Raw genomic sequence first — 20568 nt, 5'->3', positions numbered from 1 at the left:
TGACCCGGAATTACTTGCTCAGACAGGAAGTATTGATATAATCAAGCGTTAATGACATTGTTTGTCGGCATGCGGCATACACAAAGCTATCCGATTTCAAAGGCGCTGAATAGAAATTAAGTCGAGAAACGAACAGCCAATTACAAACTTTTATTAGCATGATCACGTGTCAACGCTGTTTATGACACAGCCGGAGTGTGCAGTCGCTGATAATCTTCCGCGACCCATGAAAGTACCCGTTAAACTTTGAACAAGCGGTACATTTTCAAACTAAAATTACTTTTCGCGTCATTATTGCATCGCATTGATTTGGACATAAATTTGGTGAAATAAAATTACGCCAACTCGAAGAATATCGCGAAAGACCTCGGCGGATGGGTTTCTTTGTTTATATGTTAAGCGTCTAGTAGCATGTGTATATGGAAATAAGTGGTAGGGTTCTATTACTCGTACAGGCAACCTGTATTATGCCATTCGCTAACTATGATGTTTGGGTTTTAGCCGATTATCAGATATCTACAGAACATTGTTACCGTTTCATCGTGGATCGTTAACGGGAGGAAGCCATGCCCGTCGTTTGCAGGTCATGCAGACGGTCTGTCTCTGCTACGACGGTGGTATTTCGAGTACTGTATTGCTCTACACCGGTGACCGTATTACTACTGTTGTCGCTCGTCAACGGTGAGTATAGAGGGATTATCGTAATACACTGAAGTATGAACCACTACACGGTGTGACAAATATAGTCAAAGGACTTGAATGGGACCGCAAATCGCATTCATACAATTAGGGGGGGGGGGGTCGTTCGATCGACGATCGTAGGCTCCGACCTTCGACATTGCCCGTGTGTATGTAGCCCTGACTTCCCGGTGATCTCCACAGTATCACTGAAACTCTCATTTTATCACTGGGGCAATCTCTCCGTGTTAAACCCCGCTGTGTATTAAAACAAAACTTGGTATTTTAACAGCGCGAAATCACTTGGAGAAACTCACACTAACTCTAAGTATGAATGTTGATTAAAAATAAGTGTTTCTCAAGAACCGAGAAATATATACGGCTTTAGGTATGTCCTGGAGTGCGACGCAAGGTAATACGAACCGAGGCTGCGATTGCTACACAGTTTTCAGCCCCACTGCCATTGAAAGGTTTATCGCTTCGCGAGGGGGTCGTACATTGTGAAGGTAGCTTCGGTCGGATAAATGTTACACTACTCAACGTTATTTCGTGCGACGACAGAAACATTACAGTTTATGCATGCACTTTTGCCACTCAATGATGGAAGAAAGCTTTTTTATACTTGCTCGAGCATTTGTCAAACCCGAACAATACCGCCAATGTAGGTATTTTCTTGTAATGATCGGGGCTCGACAGCCCGTCCCAGCTCGATGTGACAGTTCACAAACACCGGCGAGCGCGACATTGTTTTTGTAGCGTCGCGGTCTCCGGGGTTTTATTGATAAATTAAATTAAATTATTTTCATTACTGAAAAAAATAACATTGATACCATTTATCCCCCCGAAATTACCCCTCTTATAGTCAGTTAATATAATAATTCTCTAAACTATGCGTGGGGTCAATTAAATTGTGTTAATTCGGACGCTGGTTAAAAAGTAGCAGAGACTGTAAGTAAAGTGCAAACAGTTTACGACTTCTCCGTGCATCTGAACCCGCCTAGTAGCCAGCTGGTAGCGCACATATTCACACAACCGTCGTTGACACTATTTTACCCAACACGTTGGGACTTTGAAATGTTTGCGCTACGAAAATAATGTATTTACCAGTGCTATTATGCGTCGACAATAGTCTTTGCATACGTGTTCTGAGCGAGTAAAAGGGGAGTCTTGTTTAGGGCTGAGAGTGATACCGTATTGTGCGAATGACTCGACTTCATTTATAAATGTTTTCTCTCTTTTCAATATTCAATTCTTTAACTTTATGTTCAAACTCAGACATTCGCTTCTAACCCGAACGTAAATTTCAGGGATTTCCTGTTATGTCGTCTATTTAGTTCGCCCACGTTATTTTGTTAGCTTATCGGCAACAGCAACTACGACCGTACGTGCCGCTATCGAATTGCAAGAGGGGAGACCGGCGTGGATCAGAATTATGCCTAAGAATTCGCCTTTGTTTGACTGTTTGCGGCTTAACATGGCTAAAGTCGGGTCGGTTTGCTAAGAGACTGATCTAGGTAACAGTAATAACCCCTGTGCGTGACTGGGACCAAAGTTCTTGACTGCGTTCGATTGCCGTTTTAAAGCGTTTCGCACGACTTTTTTTGGACCTTGGATGTCTAATTTCAATATTTGTAAAATGAAATAAAAATCCTTGTCGGCATGTTTGATATATATAATCTAATTCTGTTAGCTTTTTATAGTTTTTTTAATGTTGTTACATGTAGACAAGGCTTATCAGATGTTCAATAAAACTGAGAAAAGAGTATGAGTAAACATGACTAGAACAAAAAATCACGCATTAGCATATAAATGAAATAGTGTAATTTTATTAGGCTCCAACACAATGAGAAGAAGCCATACAACAGTCTGTTTAGATGAATACAGTTTCACAGTAAAGCCAAAAAAACAAAACAGTGAAAACCAGTTCACACTATCATTAAACATGACATTGACACACAATAGTGAGAATAGTGGTGCCAATCTATTTGAAACTAGAGAACTTGTCTGCAAGAGTCCCCCTGGCTGGAAATTTAAGCATGCATGCAACTCCTTTCTTCTCATGTGTGAAAAAAAGTTAGCAGGACAGTGCAATCTAGTCTAGTGTTTTGGCTTGGCTGCCAGACTGAATGTGTATGTCAATACACTCCCATTACCAAGCCGATATCTTACAGTAAAAGTCCTGGTTTAGGAATTCTATCAAAGAAACTGATCCAGTGCCAGGAAATTTAGAATAATTTAAACGACAGGATGATATTTTTGATGATAATTTCACTGCAAAACATTTTCTAATGATTTGAATATCTGTTGACTAGGAAGGGACGTTTTACAAATATATATATATAAGAGAGCAAAAAAAGGCTGCTTAACTCGCTAGGAAATATTCTTGCTCTGACAGTTGCAAGACTTTAAAACGAATATCAATCCTACATATTGAAATGTTTTTTTTTTGCTTGAAAAAAAAAATTGTGTTGTGGCTGCAAATGCTATACCGTACTGTTTTCTGTTTTCCAAACAACTGACCTAGATGGCCTAGCACTAATGTATATGATTGGAGTTTGTGTTTTCTAACTTAAGCAGTGTTGCGGTTTAGTAGTACTTTAATATGTTTAACTGCCCGACAAACAAGACAGGCTCTCAGGTGCCAGGATCCCCAATGTACGGCCATAAAATTTTATTAACCCACAGTCTTTGCAATAAAATCCCCTACAAAAGCTGTAGGCTTCGCTAAAAACAAAGGCCGAGTGGCCATGAACGCTTTGCACTCTGCCAAATGGATGATTTTTACGGTGCGAAAACTGGGTGAAGTACAAAGTTGTAAATACGTCGGGAACATTTAATTGAACAATTCCTGTGTACACGGGTGTATTGGTGAAACATCAGAAACATTCATTATGTGCTTAAACAAGGTCGAGATAAGAAATACATTAGTACCTCGCTATGGTACAAAGGGTGGCAGTAAACCCATTCCGTTGTTAATGTCTGATAATGGTAGCGTTAAAGATTGGAAAAAAAACATCTCTCAGCCCCTCCCTAAACACCCTGTAACCCCCTCTCTTCTGAGAAAAAATGGAGCAAGTGGGTTTTTATGACCCCCTAGTGAAATATTTGCTAGGGACATAAAACCAGATTTTAGCATGTGTATGTTTCTTTATGACCGGCATCAATAAAATGGTTTTTACCTATCCAATTCAGAATTTTTATGTCCTCTTCAGAAAGGCTGTCTAGCATGTTGAGAATTCCCTGGCTTCAAGACTCCTCAAGTCTGTCTTTATTTTCCCCAGTCCCTTTGATAATTTTCTCAAAACACTGCTCATCTTCCCAAATATACATAACTGTTTAAAATAGAAAATATTAGGTCATGCATTCGATGAAATTGAATAAAAACTTAGATTTAGTATGTATAAATTAAATGTGTATCCCTACACCTATCATCCTAGACACTCCTGAATTTCTATTTAATTAAAAAAAAAATTAATAAAAAATATTCTAATGTTTAAAGATAACAATTACAAAGATCAGAATCTCTGTTATTAAAAAAATATTTTTTTTTTTCTTTAGAAAGTGAATTGATGAAATAAATAGGTACTTTATTCGAGTGGGAGAACAGATATTTTGAAGCAGGAAATACATTGGTGTATCAGATATATCTGATCATAGGGATACCATTATTAATAAATTTAAATTTGAAGCTGCTATCACTCTTCTACTAATTTTTTTTTATTTTCAGTTAATAAAAATTATTAATAGAATTGTTGCAGCAATTCAAACTTCATTCATCAAATAATAAAACAAATCTTAAACAATATTGAAAAGAAAAGAATTAATTCTAGTAAACATTATATCTTTAGCGGGAAAGCTTCTTATGCAAGCTTAATATTTTTCACAAATACAATACAATCTTAGCGTACATGTCTTGTTTATTTCTTGGCCTCCTTGCGGAAGATGAGTCTAAGTTAGCAGGTGGCAAGACCAAAGCTTTCGACAGTGTAATAGGGGACAATGGGGACAAAAATCAGCTAAAATTTTAGCTCCAAGCTGTTCAGATTTTAAAAGGACCACTTCGCCCACCCCTTCTGGGGTTGACCAATCAGGAAGCCAGGTGAAGTGGATTAGAGATAGCTTGCCCCAAGCCTGGGATTTTCCATCTTTCACTTTATCCCCCACCAGAGGGAAAAGAACCATCAAACAGAAGGGCGACCTTTTTAAGGTTAAACCCTGCCAGGAGTAGCTGAAAACCCCTCCAGAAATGTTGCATTTTTACAGAACTCCCCTTTTGTAATCATCTTTGGAGTAATCCAAGCTTTTAGAAGCCCTCTAGCAATCTCAACAAAACATGTCCCTTTTTTAGGACGTGCCCTCATTTGCACTTTCAAATATACCCTATTTTATGTTCACATTTTCTTTAAACAGCAATTTCTTTCACGAATTGTCATTCACATGTGCGTAGGGATGGGTCTCTATGGATTTTAACTGTACTGTGTTTTAAACTGTCCGCTTCCTTACAGTTATGTCAACAGTGTCTAGTGAACGACATTTAAGTACGTTTACATAAATACATGCAGACAACAAAAACAAACAAACAGCTGGCCTAGAAGAAATATCAGTTTTAGAACAGCCATCTCTTCATACTCAGACATCCAATAGTTTAGACGAACGGACATACTATTTCTACGAAGTCACAATCTCATGCAAACATGTAAAGATAACGTGTTAGATGAGGTTTTCCAAAAATGAAAAAAAAAAAACATGTGTTATCTGATTGTCTTGTTTCTCAACTCATAAACAAGTTGTTTACAATATTGATAGTTTGAACTTGAATGCAATACTGTAGAATACTTTATTTTCGCTTGGAATTTATTTTCACTATTTTCGCTGAAGGGATGATTCTGTGAAAATAAAATCCAGCGAATATACTTTTTTTCCTATATTTCACATTAAACTCATCAAAAATCAGTGAAAATAAATTCCATACAAAATGCCCAAAAAGCCTTTTCAGCGAAAATTAATTCCAGCGAAAATAAAGTATTCCACAGTATTGTAATATGCATTTGCTTTTTAAAATAGAAGCACACACACATAAAAAATTATGTTTATCTCATGTTGGCTATTCAAATGGGACTCATATTGTCCGTGGAATACTTGTCAATTACAAATGTGTAAGCACATGTGCTACTAATAGAGCAAATACAATAACGCACACATTTGTTAGTTTCAGTATATCACCGTTCATGTAAATTTCAACAAAATATCATAAAATTTTTTAATAGTTACTATTCATGTATCAGTACAATTTTATAAATGATCCACTGAAAAATGAAAGAAGGAAGTTGCCAATTTCCTTTCCTCATGGATGCGTTTTCCTTATTTCTAATTAGGTGAAAATTGAAATTGCAGGAATAGTATCCTTGATGAACTTCCATCAATCATTGTTGGTCTAAATAGATTGTTATCTTTAGCATGACAGGTTAGGGCATCCTAATGAAAGGTTTGTGATTAGATTGGCCCTGGTGTCTACCACACAAGGTTGCTACCCTACTACACCTGTATTGATAACACCAGATAGCCATTTGAAAATCTCAACAGCCCAAAGTCAAAGTCAAATTTTTCACATTTCACAAAATAAAGCTGCATAATTATTTCCACATTCTGATCAATATTTGCAGCCAGTAGAGAAATTACGTATGTTTTGGGTTAAAATAAATAAGGAAATGAAATAAAAATATATGAAAATGTTCAAATTGTTACAGAATAAGAACAGCAAATTATAATTTCTTGTTTTAATTAATGTTTCAACTTTTTGTCGGTAAAACTCGTCCATGAAAATTTTGTCTAATACCAGTTCTCAACATTTCCCTTCTGAAAGAATTAACATTTCAACTTTTTAAGATTTTATTGACTTCTGAGGCATTAAAACATTAGATTTCCAAACTATTTAGTATTAAACTGCTTAAGGGTCAAAAGGTAAACAAGTAACGTTGTCATCGCGCGGACCGCTGATTAGAGAAGGATTCATTAGCAAAGGAGGGGGAAACGAGAAAGTTGGAGTGAGCTGAATTACCTAGTCAATATCACTGTGTCCTACTTTTACTTCATTATAAAAGAAATGACCCGATACAACTGTCAAAATGGGCTGGTCTCGTAGTTCAACGCGATGACAGAGCTTGTCACAATTTCCAATTTCAGAGGTGGTGGGATGACAAGCTCTTTGGGTTAAAGGTGAAAGGTTGGAGATCAGTTATCATGTGTATTTCCTCCCCCAAAAAACAAGCAAAAAGGAAAAAAAATGCTTGCTATTATTAGTCATAGCTTATAATAAAAATTAAATGATAGTTTAAAGTTGAGTACATTCAGGTTTCTTAGATGTTAAAAATAGCCTTGACAATGACAATTTTTTGTTAATGTATAATTGTTTTTATTCAATTTTTGAATGCCGAAGTCAAAATAAATTTGCATAAATATTTCAAATGTTGATCAAGACCTGCAGAAAAGGGAAATTATGTACATTTTGTCCAAAATTTACAAAGAAATTATTAAAAAGTACATAAAATTGGAGAAAATGTGTTGTTTTTTTTGTGAGGAACTGTGATAAATTTCTAGTTTAATGCCAAGATATGTATATTTAGGTAGCTCTACATATCACACACACATTTTGGTTGGTTTCCATAGCGTTCCACCTGACTGGTCAGCTTACATACTGGGCTATAGCGGCTCTAATTTCCCAACACAGTGCTAAGCTGTGAAATCATACACCCTGCTTAGTACTGGACAGTCTGCTTAAGCTTTGAAATCATACACCCTGCTTAGTACACGGCGGTTTGTGTAAGATGTTTTACTGTGCCATGTCATACTAAAAAACTAAAAACTTACTTTTTATAATCCATATCATAACAGGGATTGTCATTTAGTTTTTAGTTTCATTTCTCTTTTATTTCATGAAATACATCTTTGTACATTGTGTAGAGTTAGCGACGTCCAGTTGCCAAATTTATATAATTCTCATTTCAAAGTTTCCAGGTATTTATTAATAAGGTTAGAATTGGATAAGGTTACCATCTTGGATTCTAAAAAAAACGTTCACATGGGTGTATGCACTTCTTCAAAGCTCCCTGTTTTTTTTCTCTCTGCTTTAAAACATTTTTTTTTTATTGTGGATGAATTCATAAATCTAGCCCGCATCTTTTTGTGTTCATGAAAACGTTTCAGATTATAATAGTAAGCAGAAGTGTCACTGTACATGTTTTTTTTTCACTCGCTAGAACATACTGAACAAAGTTGCAGTGGGGGGGGGGGAGACTCTTAGCTTCGCAGTTGATTGCCAGTCATCCGTTCTCTGCTTTCTATTGTTGATTAGCAAACATTACGCTGTGAGCTGCTGCCAAATCGATCCATCACGGCATGAACTTGTCACTTTTCCACTGAAGAGGGCCTTTCTTCTCGCTTGGCTGTCTGAAGCTACCGGGCTCTGAGAGGTCTCGACCCAGTCGGTTGTCACAAAAGCCCTAATACGCATAGTAAACTGAATACCCTCGCAATGGATAGCTTAGGCTTTGGTTAAGTTACACACGAAATGCTAAGTCAAGCAATGGGAGTAGGGTCCTGGTATGGAATTGATGATGGTGTTTTTAGGGTGCGTGAAACAAAAGCCTCTACCGCATTGAGGCGTGACTCGTATGCCAAGGGAACACAACTGAGCCCACGTTGAGCAAAAAAACACCAAACTAAATGACACCCTCACGGAATGTGTGACTCATCGCAAATCTGTTTTGTTTAGTCTTCAAGTTTTTTTTGTTTACAAGATCAAAGAAAAAAAACTGGTAGAAAAACACAATTAAGTCATTGTTCTTATGCGACAAGGTTAACTAAGCAATCAAAGGGGACAGTTGTCTCTCGATAATTGGTATTTCAACATTACTGCTCTTCAATAGGGGTAATGTCTCAAACTCACAAAGACAGAAAAAGCAATCAAAACTGTTAGCAAAGTGTTATCATACTCTTTAACTCCACTGAAATTATGCTGTTGAACCCCTAAGCCTGTCTGTAATTATAACTGCCAATGTTACTCAGATTTATGCCTTTATAAATTTGATAAATGTACTTTAAAAGAAAAACAGTTATTCAACAAAACAAACATTTATTTCATTGAATCTTTATATTCTCCTTTGTTGCTTATGGGAGGGAGGGAGGTGAGAGGGGCTGAGAGGGTGCCATCATGTTAGTTTATGGTTTCCTTATAAAAGAAATCAGTTCACTTGATTTATTCCCCTGCTTGTGAATAGAATTTTAGTTTTAATGCAGAATTAAAAAAATCTCTAAAAGAAGGTAACACTAAATATAATGAACAGATGTTCGGTTTTATTCTTATACAAACTAGTCCATGGAGAACCAACTAGAAATTATATTCATTCATTAAAAACGTTTTTGGTTTCTGAAGAGTTTTGTTTAGTTGGATTTCGCGAAATTGTCCGATATTTTAACATGTACACATGTAAGAATCCTCCTTGCCTATTTTCGCTCACTTAAGTAGTCTTCTCATGCATTAGTTTGGAAGAGAGCAAAAATTTGCGGTTAAATCTTTGAATACCTCGTTTGTAAGATTATCACTACATCATCGAGACATAAAAAATATATATGCTTCCTGTGCATTACCCACTCTAGTTTTATTGAGAAAACTCGGTCTCTTTGATCTCGTAATTTCTTTTACTATCAAATAGAAGATATTTTTATGGATGATAAAAAAAGATCAAAAGGATAGATTTTGTTGATCTATTGTTAAGTTATTTATAATCTTTTCTGTAAAAAAAAAATGGAACAGTGCTCATCATTTATATAACAACAAAATTTGTTTTCACAGATTCTAATTTGGTTGAAATAGTCTTTTTTCTATAAGCTGAATATTTAGTTATGTATACCAGAGAAATATGAAGGTCTATTAACTAAAACTGTAATGTAATTTTTCTTTAGATTTTATGGTTACAATCCTCACATTTACCAGGCTGTATTTTCAGACAATATTCAAAAGTTTTTTAAAACAAAACAATTGATACATGTGTGCTGGTTTGTCTATAGAACCCTTACCTGTGTTAAAAGAGTTTTTTTCGAGTTAAGTAATTGGTGTATGTAAGTTCTCTTATCGTAAGAGTGCCTCTTATAAGATATGTATTAAATACAATTGCTACTTTGAAACTTGTGAAGTAGACAATAACCATATTCAATCAATTTCAAATCAGATCTTTTGTACTTTTTAGCATTTCATTAATAACTGGTTAGCATTATCGTCCTCATTAATAAAAAAGTTTACTGAACGCTATTTCATTGCTCACAGTCATGGGCCAGATTTTCAACATTATTTAATCAGAATTATATTATGGCGCCCTGTACTGTTACTATGGAAACCAATTTATGTTATTGCAAGCATAAAGCTACAAATGATGTGTTTGTCTCATGATCTGGAGGGGATATCTGGCTTAATAGCGTTTGCTACCGTTGCGTGAATAATTAATCGTATTTTGTAATCTTCTGTGACGTCATTCATAACTTAAACATTATTTCAGTTGATTCACCTTTATTTCACCTTGTTGCCTACCTCTCAAAAATAAAAATAGAATTGAAAAAAACAAACATCAAAATAGGATGAGGCGTTATTTTTGCATTTTTCCTCTATAATTTTCTTGTCCTATAGTTGCCATGGTTACTATCCAGGTAAACTGTTCCATGCAGTATAATCTTAAAATCTGTCCTAGTGTGTGCTATAAGGCAACAATATATTTGACAATTTTTCAATTATTTTTTTTTTTTAGGAAAAAATAATCTTCCCATTTTTTAGAGGCTGTTAAAAAGCATTGCAGGATTGCAGCTCAATTGTCATTCACACTAACACGTTTTAAACACCAGTACATTTCTCCCAGAAAATCCTTGCGCAAGTTTAATTTCCAACTGACATCCCGGTTTTATATATTTACCAAAATCCGGGAAATTTTACAATGATAATGCTCGATGATTAATTGTTTTCACATTTATCTATCTTTATAAGTATGTGTATAGTATTATAACATTGATGTCCATATACACACAGGAAGGTAGCTGCAAAGCATGATGGGATTTTTTCAGAATGCTCTTCTATTTATAGAAGTATACTAGAGGGGGAAATGATCGTCGGAATCTTTTATTGAAAAAAATGAATGCTATGTAAATATTGTGACTGTCCTTTCGCTGTATATATTTCACCAAATCGGTGACTGAGACTTGGGAAATTTTCATATTATTTGATTGTGCACAGCTGTTGGTTCAGGTGGACTCATAGATTTATAGTCATAGATGGGTCTAAACAAATTAATTATCATCGCTTGGTGAAACATGAATAATATTATGTTACAGATCCTTTAACATGACTGGTTTTTGTACATTGATGATGGGCAATTCGTTTTGGCTTTGATAATTTGTCTGGATGAGGGGGGGGGGGGTCCTCTTACCTATTTGTCAGTATTAGTTTAAACCCTCTTCGACAAATCTGAATTTTGTTGATTTAAAAAAATGAATTCAAAATGGCTGCCTGTGAAAGTGTTTCCATGGAAACAAAATGGAAAACCCCCGTCGGCTTGATGCAGCATGTTGTTGAGTGGAATATGTTGTAGAAATATACATTGCCTAAAATTCTCCGTTTTCTGCCATTTTTTAATAATATACACTGTACTGTGCTGCATATTTTTAAAAAAAAAATGCTTTCGTATTAAATTTTATCCTATTTATTGATTGGATGCAGAATTCGAATTTTACTGCGAATACTCAATTAAACAGACACATCTCATTAACATATTTGAAGTAAGCAAGCAGTTACGCATATACCTAGCTGTTGATAGATAATCCTATACTGTTTAAAATGTTTGACATTTTTGTAAACTGAGATATACCATACGATTTGTGTAATTTGGACTCATTGAAGGAGTCCGCGGTACATTGCACTAGTAACCGGGTACTGCAGACTTGTTTGCAGTAGATGTCATTCCATGCCAGTGATGAAGCTACAGCAAATATTCGCTTTCCAGAGAGGGCAAATATTGATTCCCCTCTTTTATGGTTTCCCGCCAATCATCCTGACTAACTTTTTTTCTGTATCTTTTTATTTAGTCACTACTTCCGGTAAGCCGGGCAACCAGGATGAGTGGAGTTCGTTGTCAAGGTTACCAGCTGAGTTTTCAGTGACTGACCGTAGAGGAGTGTTTTTTCTGAGCAGTAGTGTGCCGGTGCCGATAAACAGGCTGAATTCTACGGAATCGTACTCCGAGGAACTTATCGGTATTGTGAACTCACAGAATCATGTCATAAGGGCATCATACGGACCTTTTCATGTAGAACAAGAGATATTGAGGCAGAATACATCTAGTAAATATTATTCGCATACTGATATTGCTTCATATATCGTTAGGCCAAATGTTAGGACATTTCGGCCAGCTATTAAAGTGGTCTTTCACATTACCAATGGGCTGGAAGCCCACAACGGGGCCACGAATATTAATCTCAATAAGCAGGTGCCATGTTTGAAACTTTACGTACTTTACAATGACCATGAACTTACAACAGCGTGCAGGCCGCACGGTCACAAACTTATCTGTCTCGCTGAAGTTATCGTTCCGCAGAAGTGGTGGAACGAAATGTCACACAATAGGAATGATCAAGTCAAAGTGTATTATACAATAGAGGACTACAAGGAAAATTCTCCGTGCGAGCAGAACAGCGATAACTCAATCAGAATAGGGAAGTTAACTGGTGGCCAGAAGGAGCAAGCGTTGCACCGCATTGGAGACGTTACAATGTTGTCGCCACTTTCGAATTTTGACATTATTAAAGATGATCCTCACATATGGCTGAATATCTCGCAGGAAGATTTCTTTCCTGGCTCACAATTTGGGGTTAATGTAGTCCTTCCTCCAAATTCTACTTTGACAACTTTTTCTTTGAGGTAAGTTTAATAATATTTATTTTGGTCGTTAATTTTTCTTAATTTTGGTAATTTAACGTCTTTCGTAAAGTTACAGTCAGTCATTGTCTTTAAAGCGTGGTAGTCGACGCGTGGCGCTTATTCAAATTTCATGTAAATAAACAATGTATTTTACACGCGTTGTGTACGCCGCTATGAGTCCCATATCGAACAGGACGTGGCATGACGACTGCTGCCCTTTCAGATTCCAAAATATAAATGTTCACTGCTAAAATAATGTTGAACTTCTCGTTGTGCAATTCGCCAAACAATCTTCCACTAATATTAACATCAGAAATTTTTTTTTTAAATTAAAAAAAAGAAAATCCTAAACATTAAAACTCTGGTTCAAGTTAACACCTCTGAAGTGCTGAAACCTGGTGTACCTTCCCTTAATCTATTGCTAGTGTGAATATAATATAATTAAATCTACCCAGCTTATATGTTGTTTTTTTTCTTTGCTTGAGTGTCCTCCATTTAAACCATGCTAGAGATAATAATCATCTGGTTGTCATAGTAACTCAAGAACCCTTTATCAGCTTGTTAGTCTCATGTAAGTTATGTAAGTTTCAAAGTCCAAAAGTCTCCTTCAGTAGTTCAATATCAAGTTACAAAGTCAATGCTATCCAGGTTAAAAAACTAATAATAGAATGTGAAATGTACCAAATTTGTATCTGCTGAATTTTTGCATTTTTTTGTCGTGGATGGATTTAATTGTTATTTACTGTAAAATATGTTTGATTTTTCAGCTTTTAAGCATAAATTTTGGTAAATATTCAGCTCAAAATATTGCTAATTTAGTCTGATTTTCCAGAGTAATATTTGTTGCTTTTAACTGTTCGGCAAATTTGGTATATATTGCGATATTAAATCATTATCTGGTATCCTTCTGAGCATGATTGAATTTGTCCCTGTGATCAAAAGTTTGTACTTAACATTTCCATGAAATTTACAAAAAATTAACGTTGTAGCACAAAATAGGGATGGGGGGGGGGGGGGGGGGGCTAGGTCTTGGTCAAACTTCTATTTGGTTGATACACACAATTTATCTATTGTCAATTACCGGTAGTATGTAACATGTTATCAAGTATTCATACGTTACAAAGTTCAAAGTTCAAAGACAATTCCTTAGGGTTTTGGAAGCAGAAGTTGATGATTTTATTCAATTTCGATTAAAATAATATGCTACTTCACAAAGTAAAAGTGCGGTAATTTGTCTTAAAGTCTATTTTTATGAGCATAAAAACAAAATCTGTCCACATACGACTTTAAATTCAAATATAAATTCAAGCGAGACAAATTTTTGTAAATTTGACAGTCATGAAGAAAAAAAGGACCAAAGAAAATTTCTAGCCTTGGTTCATGTGGATCTGTGTATTTGATTCTGAACAAGTTAAACAACGGTTGTGCGTTCTGTAAAGATTTTTTTTACTTAACATCCGCAAAGTGAAATAGAATAAAAATAAAATTCATTAATGTGGTTGGGTGGTTGCATAACAGACACCCAAAGACAATTGCCTTCTTGCTCACAGTTAGTGAGTTTTTGACCCTTCCATTGAAGAAGGCAAAATAGAACTTTACAAATAATATAGAATGGAGAGAATGGAGTCTGAAAAGCCTATCATAGAGAAGTAAAGCTGCCTCCCTGGTTTTGAATGTTTTCCTAACAAACTTTTCAGTTTTATGTGATTGTTTGTCAGTCACACTGTCTATACCTGTGGTTTGAATGGCCCTAGGGCAAGAAAGCTAAAACAAGAGCTGCCCAATACAACCGCGGTGAATTGATATCAAAGGCTAAGAAACGGGAGAAGATGGTTCTCTTGTTCGCTGTAAATAGCCGCCTTTAGAACACTGAATTTTAATGCAGGAAAGAAACGCCCAGTGCAAGGAGGGAAGGATTTTCTGCTTTAGTTAAATACTGCAATAACTGGTTTTGGGGGTGATGCGTTTTATTTAATTCTTATTGGCCATAAAAGGCCGGTGTTGGCTTTTGTCTCACTGTACTGTTGCCAAACAAAATGAAAACATGCAGAGTCCCCATTGCAGAAAATGCATTCGGCTATTGTACACGGGCTGTTCGAGTTTGGTATCACCAAGGCACGTCTAACAAAGCAAACTGACTGAAACTCACGATTGGGTGCATCTACCATGGTTCACAAAGGCGGACTGAAAAAGGGAGATATGGAATCACTGTGCGGCTTTGCATGGTGGGTGTCGCTATAGCTCTCACGAAAAAAGGAAAAAAAATGTTTATTTTGACTGGTCTGCAGTGAGTAAGCTTTATAAGAGTCACAGAGATCTGGCTAATCCATTTAGCCTTAGAACCCTTCTGTTTTGTAATTACGATTTTGTGATACCTCAGTCAAATAGTGTAAGAATCATTTCTTTTGAAACTGACGCTTTGTTCGTGATGAAATTAAACATCTCCTTGACGTCATTATCATTAGACGAATTACTGCACTCTCCAATCATCACAAATAATTGTTAAGTCCTCTGTAATAAAGCAAAAGTTTTTTACATATTTCAAAGTAGTATTCACCATACTTTTTATCTTCATTTTCGAAAAATGTATTGACCTTTTGATTTGAATTTGAGATTTAAAACCCAAGTTTCCAGAAACTAAAATAATATGATACAATGAATTCAAAAAAAATATTTTCTGTCCTCTGTTGCTTTCTTTATAGATGTTTATATTAAAGCATAAATAATATTAAAAATACAATTTTTTTTTTTAATTTGGAATGGGAACCCTATTTTATCTTTCGTATTTCGTAAATATTTTAGTATAGAACATTGAGTGAGGTTGAGAGATATGGATTTGTTTTAAAACTAAAATTGATAGTGTTTACTTTGACAATTTTCTTCATGGGTCTGCCTAATTTTTTTTTCTTTTGTATCAAAATACGGAAGTTCATCCTATTTTTAGAAACTGAATATTTATTGACTTTTACTGAGCCATACGGTCAATATATTATCCAATATACTTGCAAAGATGTTTCCTAACGCTTTTAAAGCGATACAGACAACGCAAGTAAAATGCGATATTTGTTTGCACGAAATTCTTACACACGCTGCGCGATGACTGTAGCACTTTTAATATGCCTTTATTGGGTATTGTTTCCCTCTAACAGTTAGAAGGCCCCATATTATACATTAATTTTTGTCTTTTTGCCATGAAGTTCAATGACAATTGTTGGTAGTTTTGGAGGAAAATCATGAGAAATTCTCATTGATAAGTAAATTTGTACCCTCAACAGGACTAGAATGTGTGACCTTTTGAGGGTCATGTATTTGTTTGATAAAGAAACAGAAACTAAAATACTTTGAATTAAATTGTCTGACTGTTTTTATGACCTGGTACACCGAGTATAATGTTTTTTTATATTCATGTATATTTTCACAAAAAAATCTATCAAAACAATATTTTTCCCTGATGATTTTCAAAATTTATATTCTAATAGAATAGCTCGAATTTGTTTAATTTCTGTTTATCGGTTACTATTAATATTAAAATAATAACCATGTCATCTTTACTTGAAATGTAGAAAAATAACTCAATAACAGGAAAAGTTGGTCAAAAGGAATGTGAACAATGCTTGAAACAAAAATACGTTTTATTCTGGTTCCAAGAGCGTTCTGGCTTATTGAGAAGGTTTTTTGAAAGGGGTTACAGATACTGAAAATCAGTGAACCAGTTATTGGTTGGGAGTGAACCATGGAGTAAAAAAAGAAAAAGTGTTCTCTGCGAAGAGGGGTAGGCGAATAAAAAGAATACTTGAGAAACATGGTCGCTACGTGCGTGAGACTGTTAAATAAAAAAAAACAACAACAACAATGAGTGTTGCAAGGAATATGGTACATTCAAACGAGCCCTTCAGAATAAGATAAACTAAAATTAAATGAAAATGTATTCAGGGACCTTTAGAGATTAATTTAGAAATTATTTAATGATAAATATAATATTGCTACACTTATTATTTTATTTGGCGAAGAAAATAATTTATAAATCGTGATTTTCGTGTGTTTTTTTCAATCAGAAAACCCTAGTTACGCAGTGTTTGCCATAATGATGTGTGGTGATCTGAGTGCTCTCATTCTGATTGGACAAGCAGTGGTCAAATACTTACAAATAATAAATTTCTTGTACTCTCAAACAAGCTGTATTTGATTTTCTCTTGTTAAATCGTGTTTGACCTTTGACCCTATCTTGAAGGTCAGCGGATAACATCACTAAGCAAACCCCTCAGTCTTGTCTCTGATAAGATAGTTACTGATAACAAAAACCTTATCTAAACCCAATCTGATTAATTACTCTCTTTTATTTTACCTGAGTCCCCAAAAAATTTTAAAAATGCAAATGGTGTTTTTTTTTTTAAAATGATTGTCAATTAATTTTACAAGAGTAATTCTTTCTTGATTCTATGATTCAGGAGAAATTATGAAACAACAATGAAAACTTTGCTGAGACGTTCTCATTTTTGACTTTTTAAATGCCCCAGCTAATGTTCACCTTCAACAAAATAAACTAGTACCCCCCCCCCCCCCATTTATGGAAAAATACATTAAAGTCTTGCATCACAAGTTTGGCTAATTATGACACTGAAGTTAAGACCAAGATTTTCTGCATTAGATACTCTATATACATTTACAAACATTTCAAGGATTATAAATTTAGCTGTATTTCAGAAGATTAGAACCTACTAGTCTATACAATTATAATTCAGACAGAGTGTAATTTGAGTTTAAGCATTGCCTTTTGCTACCCCTCCAAAATTTATTGGTAACGAAAAATTCAAAAAAATTTTGAACATTAAGGGATGGCTGTTTTTAACAAGAGCAGTGAAAAATTGAAAGACAGAATTTTTAACTTTTAATTTATTCACATTAATAATATCAAGAGTATGTAAAATGACATTTTATTTTACTTTTATTTTTATTTTTATTTATTTTATTTTATTTTATTTTATTTTATTTTATTTTATTTTATTTTATTTTATTTTATTTTATTTTATTTTATTTTATTTTATTTTACCCTGCCCTTACTTTTCTAGACCCTCCATTGGGTTACAAATGGGTCATCCCTAGGCTTCTTTAATTTAATCATTCATGATTTTCAGATTAAACTTTAAAATGTAATTTTCTTCTGGAACCATTCCATTCCAATCGACTCTGTGGCATTATCCAATCTTATGTCTGAATTTGTTTTATAATGAAATTGTATATTTTTTGTTCGATTTTCAGAGCTAAGGCTAAACGGGGAATCAAGTTTTCTTCAGCAAGCGAAATATCCAGTAGCGGTTGGAGAGTCTCGTCAACAGTCAATCCAAAACAGTCTGGCACTCTTATCAATGTCGACATGGAAGAAATATCTTCTTCCAGGTAAGCCTAAAATATTAATAATAATAACAAATCATTACCATGGTTACATTTGTTTATGCAGAACAGAAACCTTGTGATCTCAGTGTGGCTTTCTGTGTGTATGTTTTCTTCTCGGTTCCCTGATATGAATGAAATGCTGAATCTTGCTTTTTTTGAAACACTAGAAGAATATTAAGTCGAGAAAGTCTCTCTGTTTCTCTCCCCTCTGTCTGTCTGTCTCCCACTCTCTCACCCTCTTTCTCACCCTCCCTTCCTCTCTCGAAGCACGCACCATGACATGTTCTTATCTCAGTGCTGGTCATGCAGAAACATACATCCTTTGATTTTTCCCGAGCTTTACGGAGGATGACTGTTCTTTGTTTCACTCGTGAAGCGCACATTATGCCATGGAGTTAATGTAATATTCGCCTGTGGGAGGTAAACCAATAGTGGATGCTTTACTAAAGTTGTCATGGCGATGTGGAAATTGTTCACAGACAGTTTTTAATTGGTTATACAACACACTGACGTAGTGACATCACAGGTCAGAAAATGTGTCCCATAATAGTCCACTCACTGCAAAAAGCTAACTGGAATGGAAACGAAGAAATCACCTTTGTGATAATTTGGCTTTTTTTTTCTTCTTAAAAAAAAAAAATAAGTGTACTTTCTGTTTTGTTAATTGAACCCTTGAGAAAACCCAAGGCTGAGATTTTGTTGTGTGCATTTAACTAAGCAAGATATAAGAACAGACACATTGCTACGGCTTGCAAAATTAACTTACTGCCATCAATTCAAGTGGAAATCCATACCGTAAACAAGGTAGGTGAGGGTGTTCACAAAGCAAATCAAGTTTTTTTTCCTCAGAGCTGTGCAGATTCACTAAAGGGGCTCCTGGAGCCTTAACATGTGCGTTCTGCATCACTGATTAGACATTACAGGGGGGAACACCCAGTAAGTGGCAGTCGACCATGAAATTGCTTCAGTTTTCTAATCTGATTCGGGGCTAACTTCTAGTTAGGTCCTCCTGTCATATTTCACAATATTGTCAGAAAAAAAAATATTTATTAAAAATGTATCTGTTCAGTTTAGAGGACTTCTAGTTTTCTATGTTTTTTTCTCTTGTGCCAGTGCAATGGCGGGTTACAATGGATTAAATCAATGTCTGCTGTGACCTCCCTTCATAAAAACCTGCAGTTTGTTATTGTTGTTACATTATGAGATTTTGATACACCATTCAGTCAATCACTATTACCATAAGATAGGCATCCACTCTCTTTATACCAGCCTCGAATATATTTGCTCAGTTCTATTACTTTACGCTGTTTTCCTCTTCCTGGTGGTTTTAAAGGAGCAGTCAACAAAACGTTAGTTAATATTTTTTTAAAACAACTTGTTGCAAGTTTTTTACTTTTTAATGGCTTGAAGAAGTGAGTTAGTTTTGGTAGTTACATTATAGTTAAATTGTATTACTCCTGCTGACTGGGACAAACTGTAGAGTTTTAATGTAAGAGACTAGTCAGTATGGTCAGTGGTGAAGACAACATTGTTACTACACACATGTGCGATTTATACGTGTGTTGTTCAATCTAATAGTAGATAGATTGAAAATCCGTGCTAATGAGACTGCTTATATTTATTTATTGGTCTTCATGACATGTTTAATAGAAATCACAAGTGTGAAAGATTTTATTATTACATTATACAAGATATTCACATCCTCTTCCCAGTCTTTTTTTTTTGAGAGAGAGGGGGCTGTTTTAATATTAGCAAAATTTAAATGAAACATAATGTGATGAAAATTATGACTTACCCAGGGTTACTCAAAAAAAAATTACTGGGAATATACGTAAAAATTATTCAAAATGGCAGACAACTATAGTCCTTATCACAGCTGTGGTTTTTTCGGACTATAGAGGCAGGGTAGAGTAGAGATCATCACGGTGGTGAGAAAAAAAAATGCCACCACAAAATCAATGTTTTTAAGATTCATATAAACAACAAGAGGGCCGAACCGTCACCTCCGGAGTGTTCAGATTGCTTTAAAAAACATCCAGAAGTGCTCGTGGGCCTCACTTTTCAACATTTTTGTTTTGCGCCACTTAGTGGAAATTTTGGACAGTGGAGGTCTTGGCAATAGAGCATAGGGTCAGTGTAGGGCTTTGAGTGGTGCGTTAATAATCTCCACAAAAGACTGGATTATCTGGCATTTCTGTTTTTACCCGTCGTCTTTTTTCAATTGGCACTATACCTTGTCCCTTTCAATCAAGGTCTTTCAAGCGAGTTTCCTTTCTTTGAAAGTACCCTGTATATATATTGCCTGTCTGTCTGTCGCTATATCACACATACAAGTGCATATCCTCATCTCCAAAATATTAGACTCATCTGATGCTTTTTTTTAATTTTCATAAAATAAAAACTAGTCACATGCTGCTTTTTCATTAAAGAATGTATTTTGCGAATGCTCAGTTTGTTCGTTCACTTTCATCAAAATCATTGTGACTCTTGATAAAATGTTTGCTGCTTCAAAATTTCTCTGTTGACTTACATAATTATGA

General features: G+C 35.1%; 1 protein-coding gene across 1 annotated transcript in view; it reads left to right on the top strand.

The window, feature by feature from the left end:
- Positions 1-452: 452 nt before the first annotated feature.
- Positions 453-20568, top strand: part of LOC100376532 (transmembrane protein 132E-like) — a 35283-nt gene continuing 15167 nt past the window's right edge. Inside the window, exons 1-3 of the mRNA XM_002738430.4 lie at positions 453-681; positions 11803-12634; positions 17894-18031. Of these exons, the coding sequence (XP_002738476.2) occupies positions 567-681; positions 11803-12634; positions 17894-18031 (1085 nt within the window). The 5' untranslated portion in view covers positions 453-566. The remainder of the gene's footprint in view (positions 682-11802; positions 12635-17893; positions 18032-20568) is intronic.

Source organism: Saccoglossus kowalevskii, chromosome 16 (genome assembly GCF_978046115.1).
Source record: "Saccoglossus kowalevskii chromosome 16, keSacKowa6.1, whole genome shotgun sequence".
Lineage (NCBI taxonomy): Eukaryota > Metazoa > Hemichordata > Enteropneusta > Harrimaniidae > Saccoglossus > Saccoglossus kowalevskii.
This window is presented reverse-complemented; position numbering and strand designations above follow the sequence as displayed.